The 14258-nt window shown below is 41.5% G+C and overlaps 1 protein-coding gene and 1 non-coding gene across 2 annotated transcripts; both read left to right on the top strand.

Moving 5' to 3' along the window:
- Positions 1-211: 211 nt before the first annotated feature.
- Positions 212-11421, top strand: rpl27a (ribosomal protein L27a). Its single transcript, XM_063061878.1, has 4 exons — positions 212-299; positions 586-661; positions 5350-5524; positions 11055-11421. Exons 2-4 carry the CDS (start codon positions 630-632, stop codon positions 11181-11183), a joined length of 336 nt encoding a protein of 111 aa, XP_062917948.1. The 5' UTR covers positions 212-299; positions 586-629; the 3' UTR covers positions 11184-11421.
- On the top strand, positions 6622-6753 carry LOC134354436 (small nucleolar RNA SNORA3/SNORA45 family). The gene has a single exon (XR_010019798.1). It is a non-coding gene; the product is annotated as a small nucleolar RNA SNORA3/SNORA45 family (small nucleolar RNA).
- Positions 11422-14258: the final 2837 nt, after the last annotated feature.

The following is a 14258-nucleotide window of genomic DNA, read 5'->3' as shown; positions in this document are numbered from 1 at the left end:
TACAGGATTTTTTGCTTGGAATCCAAGTCAAGTTGGATAACTTCATACTTTTCACCTCTATGTTAAAATGCACATTGTTAAAATATGAAAAACTGGTGAATTAAATTTGCATCAGTAGTGGTATTTTCTAGCAATATTTCATATTTCTGCATTGTTTAAAAATACATGCATGATCAAATGGAAATGATGCAAGGGTATTGATTGTCAATGAGTTAAATGTTTTCAATTCTTTTAGCCAACTAGGTTTAGGAAAACCAGGAAGCTGCGAGGGCACGTTAGCCACGGTCATGGCCGCATTGGTGAGTCAAAAACTCAAGTTTGCTTTTCTTTGTGTTTTTGCATGTACAGTGTCTGTATATCAGGGCAACTGCTTGGAGCAAACAATGTGTGCTACAGCGCACAAACATGAAAGTACTGAGACAGTACAATATGGGTGCAGTACTGCTTAGTGCAATACCCTAACCCAAACCCTAAATTTCAGCTAACTTGGGTCAAAATGTACTAGTTCACATTGTATCTTAATTAATCAGAATCTACTGTATGTAGTGTAAATAATGGGTGTTTAATTATATCTCGTCATTCTAGGCAAGCACAGGAAGCATCCTGGAGGCCGAGGCAATGCTGGTGGAATGCATCACCACAGAATCAACTTTGATAAATAGTATGTATTGTACAATTAAGTGTTTTGGTCAATCAAGGAAGTGAGAATATTGTAGTATGTGGTATTGATAGGATTATTGATAGCAAGAGTAAAGATGTGTTAAAGAAGCATGCTGTCTTAAAATGTACCATTTCAAAAGCTGGTTTCCTTAACTATTAAAAATCAGTAAGTTTTTAAGTAGTATGGATTTTGACATTTTAGCTATGTTTATTCTTTTCACTGCCTTTTCAAGTTTGACTTTCAAAACTTAAAAAGATTTGAATTGGATCCTGGGGTTCCTAGTTGTTCTGATCTCCTACAGTACTTAATGATGGACTGCTAATTCTATTCATTGAGTTCTGTTCAACATTGACATTCTTTTGATTGAACTGCATCTCGACAGTAAGAACAGAACTATATAGGAAGAATGTCTATACACACATTCTGCAGATGCTGGAAATGCAGAGCAACCTACACAATTGCTGAAGGAACTCAGCATGTCAGAGAGCATCTACAGAAAGGAATAAACAGTCGATATTTGGGGCCGAGGCCCCTTGGGATTGAATAGGAAGGGGAATGAAGCCTGAATTGGGTTCTGGCTTCTTCCTTTTCAGAACTGATGGAGGATTTTGACCTGAAATGTCAACTGTTTATTCCCTTCCATACATGTTGGAAGGACACCTAAATTGTTTAATTGCTAGTTTGTCACTTAACCATTGGTTACCTGAAACTAGATCGGAGCCTGCCTTCTCCCTACAGCTTCTCCGAAGTAAATTATGCCACCCTGGAAAACTTCGTGCACTGTCTTTCTCACCTGAACTTGCCTATTACAAATATTAGCTAGTGCTGTTCTCTGCTTATATTTTAATTCTGGCTTCTGTCCTAGTCCTGATAGTTTTGGCCTGAAATATCAACTGCTGACTTCCACTTCTATGGATATTGCTTGACCTGCAGAGTCCTTTCAGAATTCTGTGTTGCTCAAGATTTCCAGCAGAATCCTTTTGTCCCCTTAATGCATACCTTTAAATCCTTAAAAGCAAACTAATTTGTTGCTTTTTTTCCCCCCTCTACCTGTTTTGGCATTATTGTAAATTGGTTTTGAATTCAACATGTTTGATTTGGAATCAAAATTGATTTTTTCTAATTAATGTATGCTACTCTTGTGAGACTGCTTGTAAAGGTTAGTAACGAATGTTGGATTTGCTGTTCAGTAATGTATTGCAGATTTGCAGTGTGTTGCACTTGGGTTCAGTTGAGATCTTCTCCAGCATAAATTTTTTTCTTCCCATTTCATTGAGTAGAAAATTTCAAGTTGATGCGGCTGTTAATAATTTCTGTTGTGCTCATTTCTGTTGTGCTCCTGAAATGTGTTAACATGTACAGCCTGAAGGTAAAATGGTTTGCCTAAAGCATAGATTTCAAACCCTTAATTGAATCCGGGCTTTTGTGCCTATCTGTGTTCCAAATTTGATATAGTAAGATTAATGGTAATCTTACTATCATGTAAATTTGGCTGTTCTGCCAAATTTGGACAGGTAGTTGGTGACGTGAGTCATGGATACATGAATTGTGATATTGCAGGACTGTGGTTGAGGGATGGGCAGCTCGTCGGGGTAGTGATAATTAGTGTGATAGAAGTGGAGGTAAGAGTAGAGGGTGATGCATTGTTGAATCACAGCAATATTTCAAGAGGATATCTTGGATATGTGCAGTGAGGTCTTGCGGTTAAAACTTTACCCTCCCTTTTCATTTCAATGTTGAAATTGTACTGCTAGACCCAAATAGCCAGCAGAAATTATGGAAGCATGTAGGTAGGAATATACAAGCTATAGGAATAATGAATTTGCAATAGATAACTTTTTAATATTGACTGGGATTAGGAATTGGAAGGGACAGGAAAGCTTACTGAAGCAATATGTAGATATCTGGAGAAGGGGCAAACACTTGACCCCGGTGAGGCTGGACACACTGGGACAAGTGGCAAATAATCTAATTTCAGGGTAGTCTTGGGGGAGAGATAGAACTTGTCCTCTATTGAAGTCCTAAAATTGGAAGGTTAATTTTGATGGTACCAGTCAAGAAATGTGAAAAGTTGATTGGAAGCCTTTTGCAGTTAGAGACCTCTTCCAGAAGGAAGAGTTTGGGTGTATATGTTTGTTGCAGTGAGGATAAGGCTGAGAAGATTAGTGAAAGCTGGTCAACTAGAAATATTGAGGGTCTGGTCAGGAAAGGAGAAGTATGCTGAGTATGTTTTTTTAACTTTGTAAGTCAGTTAACATTACAAGACAATAATGAATTTAAGGCTATGAGATGCCCCTAGCAGATGAGATAAATTCCTGAAAGCTCAATCTGGCAATCTGTGAGCGAATGTTTAAATTGATCTATTTGCCTGTTGTATTTGTCATGAAGGACATGGAAGCTGTTGTTAAGGGGTGAAGGGTCAGGAAACACATCAACTTTACAAAGGAGGGGACATTAGATGTGCTAAAACACAGTCTGTATCCTTATAGCTGTATGTATCCTTGGTGGTTTTTGCAAAGTAAAGGATGAGATTACCAGTTCTCTGGCAGTTATTTAACTTAATTAGTTGAGGTATGGGGAGACTGGGTGATGCTAATTTTGCTCTTAAGGAAGGGGGGTAGGAATAATCAGTCAGCCCTGCTTTGATGGTGGGAAAATTTTTTGGAATGTAAGAAGCTTACATTAGGAAAGATAAAGACAGAATTGGGGGTCATGTCTGAGGGGGAAATTGTCACACAAATTTGATTTTTTTTAAATTTTGGAGGTGGTAGGCCTTTGAGGTTCCACATGACAAGGACAGGCTGATCTGGAAGGGATAAACTGAGACCGAGGGATATGGGTAATAGAATGATGGAACTGCTAATGTAGGTAGGCAGGATATCTGAATGGTGGCCGATTAGGAAAAGGGGAGGTGCAACGAGACCTGGGTGTCATTGTACACCAGTCATTGAAAGTGGGCATGCTGGTACAGCAGGCGGTGAAAAAGGCGAATGGTATGCTGGCAATCATAGCAAGAGGATTCGAGTACAGGAGCAGGGAGGTACTACTGCAGTTGTACAAGGCCTTGGTGAGACCATACCTGGAGTATTGTGTGCTGTTTTGATCTTCTAATCTGAGGAAAGACATCCTTGCCATAGAGGGAGTACAAGGAAGGTTCACCAGGATTTTCATATGATGAAAGACTGGATCGACTAGGCTTATACTCACTAGAATTTAGAAGATGGGGGGGGGGGGGATCTTATTGAAACGTATAAAATCCTAAAGGGATTGGACAGGCTAGATGCAGGAAGATTGTTCCCAATGTTGGGGAAGTCCAGAACGAGGGGTGACAGTTTAAGGATAAAGGGGAAGCCTTTTACGATCGAGGTGAGGAAAAATTTCTTCACACAGAGTGGTGATTCTGTGGAATTCTCTGCCACAGGAAACAGTTGAGGCCAGTTCATTGGCTATATTTAAGAGGGAGTTAGATATGGCCCTTGTGGCTAAAGGGATCAGGGGGTATGGAGGGAAGGCAGGTACAGGGTTCTGAGTTGGATGATCAGCCATGATCATACTGAATGGCGGTGCAGGCTCGAAGGCCTGAATGGCCTACTCTACCTATTTTCTATATTTCTATGTGAAAAGGCCATGAAGCTTGTTTTAATTGATGCATTGAGTATAAAACTTAGGAAATTGTTACTTGATCAAGACTTTGGTTAGACTCCATTTGGGTTCTGTGTACACAGGAATGATGAGATTAAGACTGGGAGGTGCAGAAAAGATTCTCAGTATATTACCTGAATTGGAGGGCTTTTGGTTATTTAAAATCTGGGCAGGTTGGGATGAGAGCAGATGGGGTTCACAGGTGATGTGAAGTACACAAAATTTAGAGCATAGATAACCAGAGTCTAGTTCCTATGGTAGAGGTGTCCAGGTTAGGGCACGTGTGTTAAGATAAGATGAATGGCTTTAAAAGAGATCTAAAGAGCAAATGTTTCACAAAGCAGATGATAGCTGCCAGAGGAGATGGTGTTGACAAAAGATAAATGCCTTTTAAGATGGTGAATGAGCTAAGTATGGGAGTGCAGACAGGTGGGATTAGTATAAATAGGCACAATGGTTGGCCTAGATCTGGTGGGCCATGGATCTGTTCCTGTACTACATATTGAAATATTTAACCACACCTATACCATGGTTAAAGTATGGTGGGGTCCGTATTGGTGCCAGTGTAATCCCTCTCACTGCAGGAACATCAAAACATTGGGGCTGACTTTAATTGTACAGTAGTTGGCTTTTATTTTGCCCCTGTGCCATTTACCATCCTCGGATGCACCTCATTCCCAATCTTGGGTCCAAATATCTTTCTGCCTTCCAGCCCAACTGTTGGTGCAAAGGCTTTTAGTTGACATCCCATTAATATGAATTCATTGTTTGAGATGAACAGAAACTAAAGCTTTTCAATAGATGCAAATCATAAAGCAAAGTTGGTTGTCTGAGAGTTTGATTTGGGACAAATTGAGTTGTCCCTGTGAAATGGGAATGAAGGAATAATTCCTTTCTTTATGGTTTTAACGTTTGGTATATTTGTAAATGAACATGGTAGGGATAGAGAGAAGTACACTGAATTTTCTTGAAGTACTAGTTGCACCAAAACAATGTGTAAATGTTTGGTTTATTTAATGCTCTGTTTGTTTTTCCATATTTTCCAGTCACCCCGGTTACTTTGGAAAAGTTGGTATGAGACATTACCATTTAAAGAAAAACCAGTTATTCTGTCCTACCATAAATCTGGATAAGTTATGGACACTGGTCAGTGAACAAACCAGACTAAACTATGCTAAGAAGCCTGAAGGACCAGCACCTGTTATTGATGTTGTACATGCAGTAAGTAGTACACATTTTTTTCCCAATTTTTGGGGAATTCGTAACTGATGGATCAGAGAAATGAATTACCTTGTACAATGCATGCAATCAACAGCACCCTTGTTGCCGGTGGGTAGTAGTTGGGCTTCATGAAGTAGTGAATCGGTGATCTGAAGTTATTTTTTTGTTTAATACTCTTTATGGGCTCCTTCATTCTCCCCTCCTCGACTCAATACATTTGCTGATATAATGTTATAAGTAAAACTAAATATTATTTATGACTTTACTTTGTTCTGACTTTCCATTTCTCTGGCACTTGTTTTTGAACATCCCCCCCCACCCCCCAATCCTTTTGTCAATGCATGCAAACACACTTCCCTATTCCACTTGTATTCCTTTTTTGCTGATCTTTTTGCCCTTTTGTGATTTCTGTCCTAAATTTTATAATCTCTGTCTCATGAATTGTTTTTTCAGAAAAGAATCGCATAGTGGCATGGTGCTAGAGCAGTTAATATACCTGGTTCAATAGCTCCAGTGACTACTGTGTAGGATTTGCGCATCCTCCCACCGCAAAGATGTGCTTCGGTTAATTTGTTAGTGCAAAATTACCCATGAGCTAAGTAGAAAAAGGAATGGGGGTGTAGCTGTTAGACATTTTTGAGTAATTTGCAGAGATAATGAAATAAGGGAACTGGTGCAATTACTTTGGGCTGCTGGCAACGGTGGTGGAGGCAGATATGATGGGGTCTTTTAAGAAACTCCTGGATAGGTACTTGGAGCTTAGAAAAATAGAGGTAACCCTTGGTAATTTCAAAGTTAAGGACATGTTTGGCACAGCTTTGTGGGCCGTAGGGCCTGTATTGTGCTGTAGGTTTTCTGTGTTTCTAACTAGCGACGCACAGATGTGTTCACTTGTGACTGGCTAATTGCTTTTTATCATATACATGTATACTTTTCAGTAGATTCTGACTTCAATATTTGGTATAATTTAACAGGTCTGCACAGTTTCTAACTTGGTTTTTGCAGTTCTGCAGTTGGAGGAAAGCTGCAGTGACGTGTGTGTATAGAGGCATCTTCAATATATGGTGCAGGGTTTTGAGTGGCCAACTGTTCTACAATTCGAGGCTAGAGTCACATCCTTACACTTTCCGTTGTCTTGATGTGCTAGAGTTCTCGAAGAGTAATTACTGATACTATTCACTGGCTGTAGCTCCCTGATAGTGCAGTCAGTCACCAAATTAGTGACATGATTAACTGTGCAAAATATAGTATTTCCATCAATCTATTTGTGTCCTAGTTGTGCTTAGAAACATAGAAAACCTGCACCATAATACAGGTCCTTCGGCCCACAAAGCTGTGCCGGACATGTCCTTATCTTAGAAATTACCTATGGTCACCCATAGTCCTGTATTTCTCTGAGCTCCATAAATGTTCATAAGTCCTGCCTCTCAGGATCTTCTCCATCAACTTACCAACCACTGAAGTAAGACTCGTTGGTCTATAATTTCCTGGCTATCTCTACTCCCTTTCTTGAATAATAGAACAACATCTGCAACCCTCCAATCCTCCGGAACTTCTCCTGTCCCCATTGATGATCCAAAGATCATTGCCAGAGGCTCAGCAATCTCTTCCCTCGCCTCCCACAGTAGCTTGGGGTACGTCTCATCTGGTCCCGGTGACTTATTCAACTTGACGCTTTCAAAAAGCTCCAGTACATCGATGCTCCCTTAATATGTACGTGCTCAAGCTTTTCAGTCTGCTGCAAGTCATCCCTACAATTGCTAAGATCCTTTTCCATAGTGAATACTGAAGCAAAGTATTCATTAAGTACTCCAGCTATCTCCTCTGGTTCCATATACACTTTTCCACTGTCACATTTGATTGGTCCTATTCTCTCTCGTCTTATCCTCTTGCTCTTCACATACTTGTAGAGTGCCTTTGGGGTTTTTTCTGTCTGCCAAAACCTTCTCATGGCCCCTTCTGGCTCCTAATTTCTTGAGCTCCTTCCTGCTAGCCTTATAATTTTCAAGATCTCTATCGTTGCCGAGTTTTTTGAACCTTTCATAAGCTCTTTTTTTGACTAGATCTACAACAGCCTTTGTACACCACAATTTCTGTACCCTACCATCCTTTCCCTGTGTCATTGGAATGTATCTAAGCAGAACCCCACGCAAATATCCCCTGAACATTTGCCACATTTCTGCCATACATTATCCTGAGAACATCTGTTCCCAATTTATGCTTCCAAATTCCTGCCTGATAGCCTCATATTTCCCCTTACTCCAATTAAACACTTCCTTAACTTGTCTGTTCCTATCTCTCTCCGATGCTCTGGTAAAGGAGATAGCACTGTGATCACTATCTCCAAAATGCTCTCCCACTGGATCTGACACCTGACCAGGTTCATTTCCCAATACCAGATCAAGTACAGCCACTCCTCTTGTAGGCTTATCAACATATTGTGTCAAGAAACCTGAACACACCTAACAAACTCCACCCCATCTAAACCCCTTGCTCTAGGGACATGCCAATGGATATTTGGGAAATTAAAATCTCCCACCAGGACAGCCCTGTTTTTACACCTTTCCAGAATCTGTCTCCCTATCTGCTCCTCACTGTCCCTGTTACTGTTGGGTGGTCTATATTTTAAAAAAAAACAACCAGTAGAGTTTCTAACTTCCATCCACAGAGACTCAGTAGGCAATCCCTCCAACTTCCTCCTTTTCTGCAGCTGTGACACGATCTCTGATCAGCAGTGCCACGCCCCCACCTCTTTTGCCTCCCTCCCTGTCCTCACTGAAACATGTAAAGCCTGGCACTCGAAGTAACCATTCCTGCTCCTGAGCCATCCAAATCTCTAATGGCCACAACATCATATCTCGAAGTACTGATCCACGCTCTAAGCTCATCCGCTTTGTTCATAATATTCCTTACATTAAAATAGACACATCTCAAGCCATTGGTCTGAACCACATCCCTTCTCTATCACCTGCCCATCCTCCCTCTGGCACTGTCTCCAAGCTTTCTCTATTTGTGAGCCAACCGCCTCTTCCTCTGTCTCTTCAGTTTGGTTCCCACACCCAGCAATCCTATTTTAAACTTACCCCAATAGCCTTAGCAAACCTCCTCTCCAGGATATTGGTCCCCCTGGGATTGAAGTGCAACCCATCCTTTTTTGTACAGGTCACTCCTGCCCCAAAAGAGGTCCCAATGTTCCAAAAATCTGAACCCCTGCTCCAATCCCTCGGCCACTCTTTTATCCTCTACTTCACTCTATTTCTATATTCACTGTCATGTGGCATAGGCAGTAATCCTGAGATGACTACCTTTGTGGTCCTACTTCTCAACTTCCTTCCTAACTCCCTGTAGTCTGCTTTCAGGACCTCCTCCCTTTTCCTGCCCATGTTGTTGGTACCAGTATGTACCACAACCTCTGGCTGTTCTTCGCACTTCAGGATATCTTGGATGCGATCAGAAACATCCCAGACCCTGGCATCTGAGAGGCAACCCCTGCTTCTTTCCTATGTCCACAGAATTGCCTGTCTGACTACCTAACTATAGAGTCCCCTGTCACTGCTGCCATCCCCTTCCTTTCCCTACTGTTCTGTGCCAGAGGCATGGCTGCTGTTGCTTCCCCTAGGTAGGCTGTTCTCTCACCCTCCTCCCCCCACAGTACTCAAGCAGAAGTACTTACTGTCAAGGGGTACAACCACAGGGGTGCTCTCTAGCCTCTGACTCTTGCCCTTCCCTCTCCTGACTGTTACCCACTTGTCTCTCCAGAGGCCCTGGTATGACTACTGGACTGTAGCTCCTCTATCGCCTCCTCACTTCCCTGACCATTCAAAGGTCATTGAGCTGCATCTCCAGTTCCCTAAGGCAGTCCCCAAGAAGCTGCAGCTTGACGCACCTGGCAAAGATGTGGCTGTCCAGGAGGCTGGGAGTCTCCTAGACTACCCACATCTGACACTGAGTACAGACCACTGGCCTCACACATACTTCCTGTTTGTATTCTACACAGGCAACCTACCTCACCTTGGCCCATTATCACTGAAGCCCCGTTGAGCCTTCCTACTGTCTCCCTCTACTCAGTTGCCTCACTCCTCTGACACCCACTCTGTAAAGCTGTCTCCTTTTAAACTCCTGTTATCAAGGATAAAAGTCTTCAAGAAAACTTGTTTTAATTGACCCATGATATGGCCAGAAAACACATTTTTTTTCCCGATTATAATTTGGATTTAAGCTTTAGTATGCCATTGCTTTTGATTGCCATTTGACCTGTGCAGTGGCATTTCAATGCAAGTTTCTGGATGACCCTCAGTGACGGATGGGTATGTGTAATTGTTACATTTTACCTGTTCCAATGTCCCCATTGGGTTTGTTTCATCTGTCATAGTAATCAGTTTGTGTAAATTTAAATTGACAATCTGCTGTTCTCTTTTGGTAAAACTACATTGTCATTGGTGAAATGCATACAAGCAATCTTAAATGCCTTTTGTCATTGGTATCAGATAGGAATTTCCATTTTAACCAATTGTAGTAAAAGTTGCAAGTGTATGCTTTGGACAGCAGTGTTACCAAGATCTCATTACATGGGAAATTAAGTTTGTAGTCTGTGGGGAGATCTAGAGGTATTTTTGAGAGGTGCAGATAAGGGTAGACAAGGAGTATGTTTCCCAGGGTACGATGTTTAATAAACAGAGGGCATGCGTTGAAGGTGAGAGGCAGTTGGTTCAAAGGAGGTGTGAGAGGCAAGTTTTTTTTCACTTAGAGGTGGATACCGGAATGCACTGCCTGGTATGGTGGTAGAGGCAAATAAATTGGAGGTTTTTAAGAGACGTTTAGATCGACGCATGGATTTAAGGAAGTTGGAGGGATATGGGCAATGTGTAGGTAGGAGAGGTTAGTGTCAGGGTGATTTTTGATTTGCTTTTAGCTGGTACCACACATTGTGAGCCTGTTCCTGTACTGTATTGTTCTGTATTCTAAATCACTAAACATTTGAGTGGCATTTGCTGTTAAAAAGATGTTAGCACATTGCCAAGTCACAATCAAAAGGTTAACAGAATGAATATCCTCTGTGGTATTCATTAAAGCTATCCTGTTCTCCTTTGGCCAGTTTCCATTTTTACATTATTTTTAATGTAATTCCATTCTTAATTTTAATTATAACCAATTGTGTACATTCATGTGCAAAATAAGAAATGGCATCTTAATAGCCTCTGCCATCTGGTACTGTGTCCTGTTTTACAGAAGTTGATTTTGTTTAGATTCTGGCCTGGTTTATTAACCTTTGAGAGGTTCTTTGTATGATTTTAGTTGTTGGATCTATTTATTTTGTATCAAAACAACATTTTGTAATACAGTAATTATAAATATTAACCTTGGGTGCTGTGAGGAGCAAATGGAAAAAATATAAGCACACTTAACTCTTATAACAAAGAACTGCATGTTTTTGTTTTAAATACATTCTTTGACCTGATTTAAAAATCAGAGGTACTGTTGAGAAGAAATTGTTTCATTTTTTTTAAATGATCTTGTTCTTGTTTTTCAGGGTTACTATAAAGTTTTGGGTAAAGGAAGACTTCCAAAACAGCCGGTCATTGTCAAGGCTAAGTTCTTCAGCAGGAAAGCTGAAGAGAAAATCAAGGAAGTTGGAGGAGCTTGTGTATTAATGGCATAAACTTCAACTGGATGCAAGAATTAAAGAAACTGTCACTTTTAATTGTGGTCTCTACTCTTAATTTTCCTCATGCAGTGGGAGAGCTTGTTTCTTCCCCTTGTGACCAAACCTCTTCAGGCAATAAGTGGGCTTTCATGTGGCCTCTGTCTCAAATATTGAGTTAATGACAAGCACATTTATTTTCTGTAAAGACTGTAATAATTATTTTGGGCTGTATAAATTAAAGCATTAATAAGTTGCCAAGCTTACTGGAATTGGGTTTGAATGGAGATTAGCATCTGACCTGGTTATCCAATTTTGTCCCTTGATTTTAGTTGACTTCCCTCTAGTGTAATATTGCTTTAAAACATTTTAATATGGAAGTGCTACACTTCCCCTTGCCTCTCCTCCCTCACTACCATTCAAGGCCCCAAACAGTTCTAGGTGAAGCAGCACTTTGCCTGTGAGTCTGTTGGGGTCATATATTGTGTTCGTGCTCCCAGTGTAGCCTCTTGTACATTGGCGAGATCTGGTGTAGATTGGTGCTCGGTAAAGTGGTCTCCTAATGCTCTGTATACCAAAAAAAAAGTGGGATCTTCCAGTGGCCCCCATTTCAATTCCACTTCCCATTCCAGTTCGTCTGTTCTTGACCGCCTTCATTGTTGTGATGAGACCACATTTGGGGTGGAGAAACAAGTCTTTTATTCTGTCTGGGTAGCTTCCAATCGGATGGGATGAACATTGATTTTTGTGAACTGGTAATGTTGCCTCTTCCTTCCCACCCCACCCTGACTTTATTCCACATCCCTTTTTCCCCTCTGCTTCAGGTCTCACCTTTCACCTGTCACCTTGGATTTCTTTCCCCCACCTTGCCACACCACCACCACCTTAAGTCTACTCGTCAGCCCCCTCCAGCATTTCTTGTGTTGGTTGGATTTCTAGTATCTGCAGATTCTCTTGAAAATGATATTTGATTTCCCTCCCTGGTGCTGTTGCTGGTTTTTAAGTGAACGTGTTGCTGTTCTAGACATGTGAGAGCTGGGTTTTTATACTGCTCTACTTATGGGTATGTACGAGAGTAAACTGGGAATGATTGACAAGTGTCAGCCAACACCTTTTTAAGATTTATTTCACATTTTTTTGTTTCAAGGAAAATGAGCCTATTGTGTTGGAAAGTAATCTTATATCAAATTGTTCCTTGATCTCAGCTCTAAACAAAGCCAAGTTTGAACTTGTAGTTACTACACTCCAATGCAGGCAATGTCCTGTTAAAACTATTGCTTCCATTCCACATTGTATCTATACTGCATTAATACTCCAAATGTCCCCTAACTAAAGATGTGTCATAAAAAGACAAATGTCTGAAAAAGGTGGCATGGCTAAAGAAACCCCACCACTTGGGACATGCTCTTATTACTGCTATCTTCCAGCTGCTTCCCCTCTGCCATCCATTCATTGTTAGGTCGCATCTGGAATTTCCAGTTGGCAGATGATTTCCCTCCACACTGCTCTGTCCTGACACATGTTAATGTCGTTTTGATCCTTTATTGAGACTGACATTGGGAAATAGTGTACTTGGCAGGTTACAGCAGTGGTTTGCCTAATGCCGAGTGAGTTTAAAGAGATCATCACCCCTCTCTTGGTAGATTATCTGCTTGCAAGGTCGTAGCTCTTCCACCTTCCCCACCAGTCTCCTGCTGGGTCCACTGTTGGCCATCACTTGTAACCCTGAGCAAGGGACCCTTACCGGGTGCTACCAGCCAGGTCAAATGCACCTGGGGTGAATCACAAGGAAAAGGTCGACCACACCCTTAGGCCAACTTAGGGCTCTGCTACCTGTTCTGCCAACAGATTTCAGAAAGTTGAATAAATACTAGATTTTTCATACTGTATTTTGTATTGCTCTGGCCTGGTGGCACAAACCAAGTTCCATGACGTCAGTGATAAGATACCAGATTCTGGTATGTATATCTGGACTTGTGCCCTCCCTACCAGAAGAAAGGAATTATCTTCACCCTATCCACTTGTGTTGCATTTGCAGGGAGCTACAGTCTTGCACCCAAGGTCCCTCTATGTAAATTACCTTGAGTCCTGACATTTATTGTATATTTTCCTTGCATTTGACCTCCCAGATTGCCTCACTTCAATTTATCTAGATTAAACTTCCATCTGTCAGGTATCATTTGCTACCTTTCAGTTTGTAGCATATGTAAACGTACTAATCAGACCACCATTATAGAACACTGATCTCAGGAACACTTGCCACCACTGTTGTATGACAGTGGATTTTGCATCTAATGTAACAACTCCAGTATCCCATGTGGCAATTTCCCTCAGTTACTTTCATCACCTGATAAATTTTTGAAAAGGCTTTCCTCTACACCTGCTGCACAAAGCTGTTCTGCTTGACCCTACCCACACTAGGGTAAGGCCCAATAATTCTCCTTTGAGAGGAGCAATATTGATTATTCTAGTGTTCCCTTGTGTTGGCGCATGGCCAAGTGGTTAAGGTGTCGGTCTAGTGATCTGAAGGTTGCTAGTTTGAGCCACTGCTGAGGCAGGGAGTTGTGTCCTTGAGCAAGGCACTTAATGACACATTGCTCTGTGATGACACCGGTGCCAAGCTGTATCGGCTCTAGTACCCTTCCCTTGGAAAACATTGGTGACTTGGAGAGGGGAGACTTGCAGCATAGGCAATTGTGTGTGTGTGTTAATGTTACAGTGGCCTCTTAAGGCCTCTACTCCTGTTCTGCTTACTGTGGTATCCTGGGATAAATGCCACCTCCTTCCTAAAAACAAAATGCCTAGAAATATTGACTCAATTGTCCATGCCCTTGGTGAATTTGAATGCAAAGTACTGCAGGCTCTTGCCCACTTCCATTGGCTCCTGCACTAAGCTGCTTTGTCCTTGAGTGAACGTGCCCTTTGGCCAGTTAAAAGGGTGACACTAACAGGGATGTCTGCAGAACAGCAATGGCTGGAGTTTTTGGAAGCAAATTGGATATATAAACCCCAAAGAAGTATTTGAAAGGCTGACAAGGGAAGTCAAAGGCAACATAAAAGCAAAAGAGCATATGGTAAAATTAGTGGGAAGCT

This window comes from Mobula hypostoma, chromosome 11, assembly GCF_963921235.1.
Source record: "Mobula hypostoma chromosome 11, sMobHyp1.1, whole genome shotgun sequence".
Classification (NCBI taxonomy): Eukaryota; Metazoa; Chordata; class Chondrichthyes; order Myliobatiformes; family Myliobatidae; genus Mobula; species Mobula hypostoma.
Note: the sequence above shows the minus strand (reverse complement) of the source record. Positions and strands in the feature narration are given on the sequence as shown.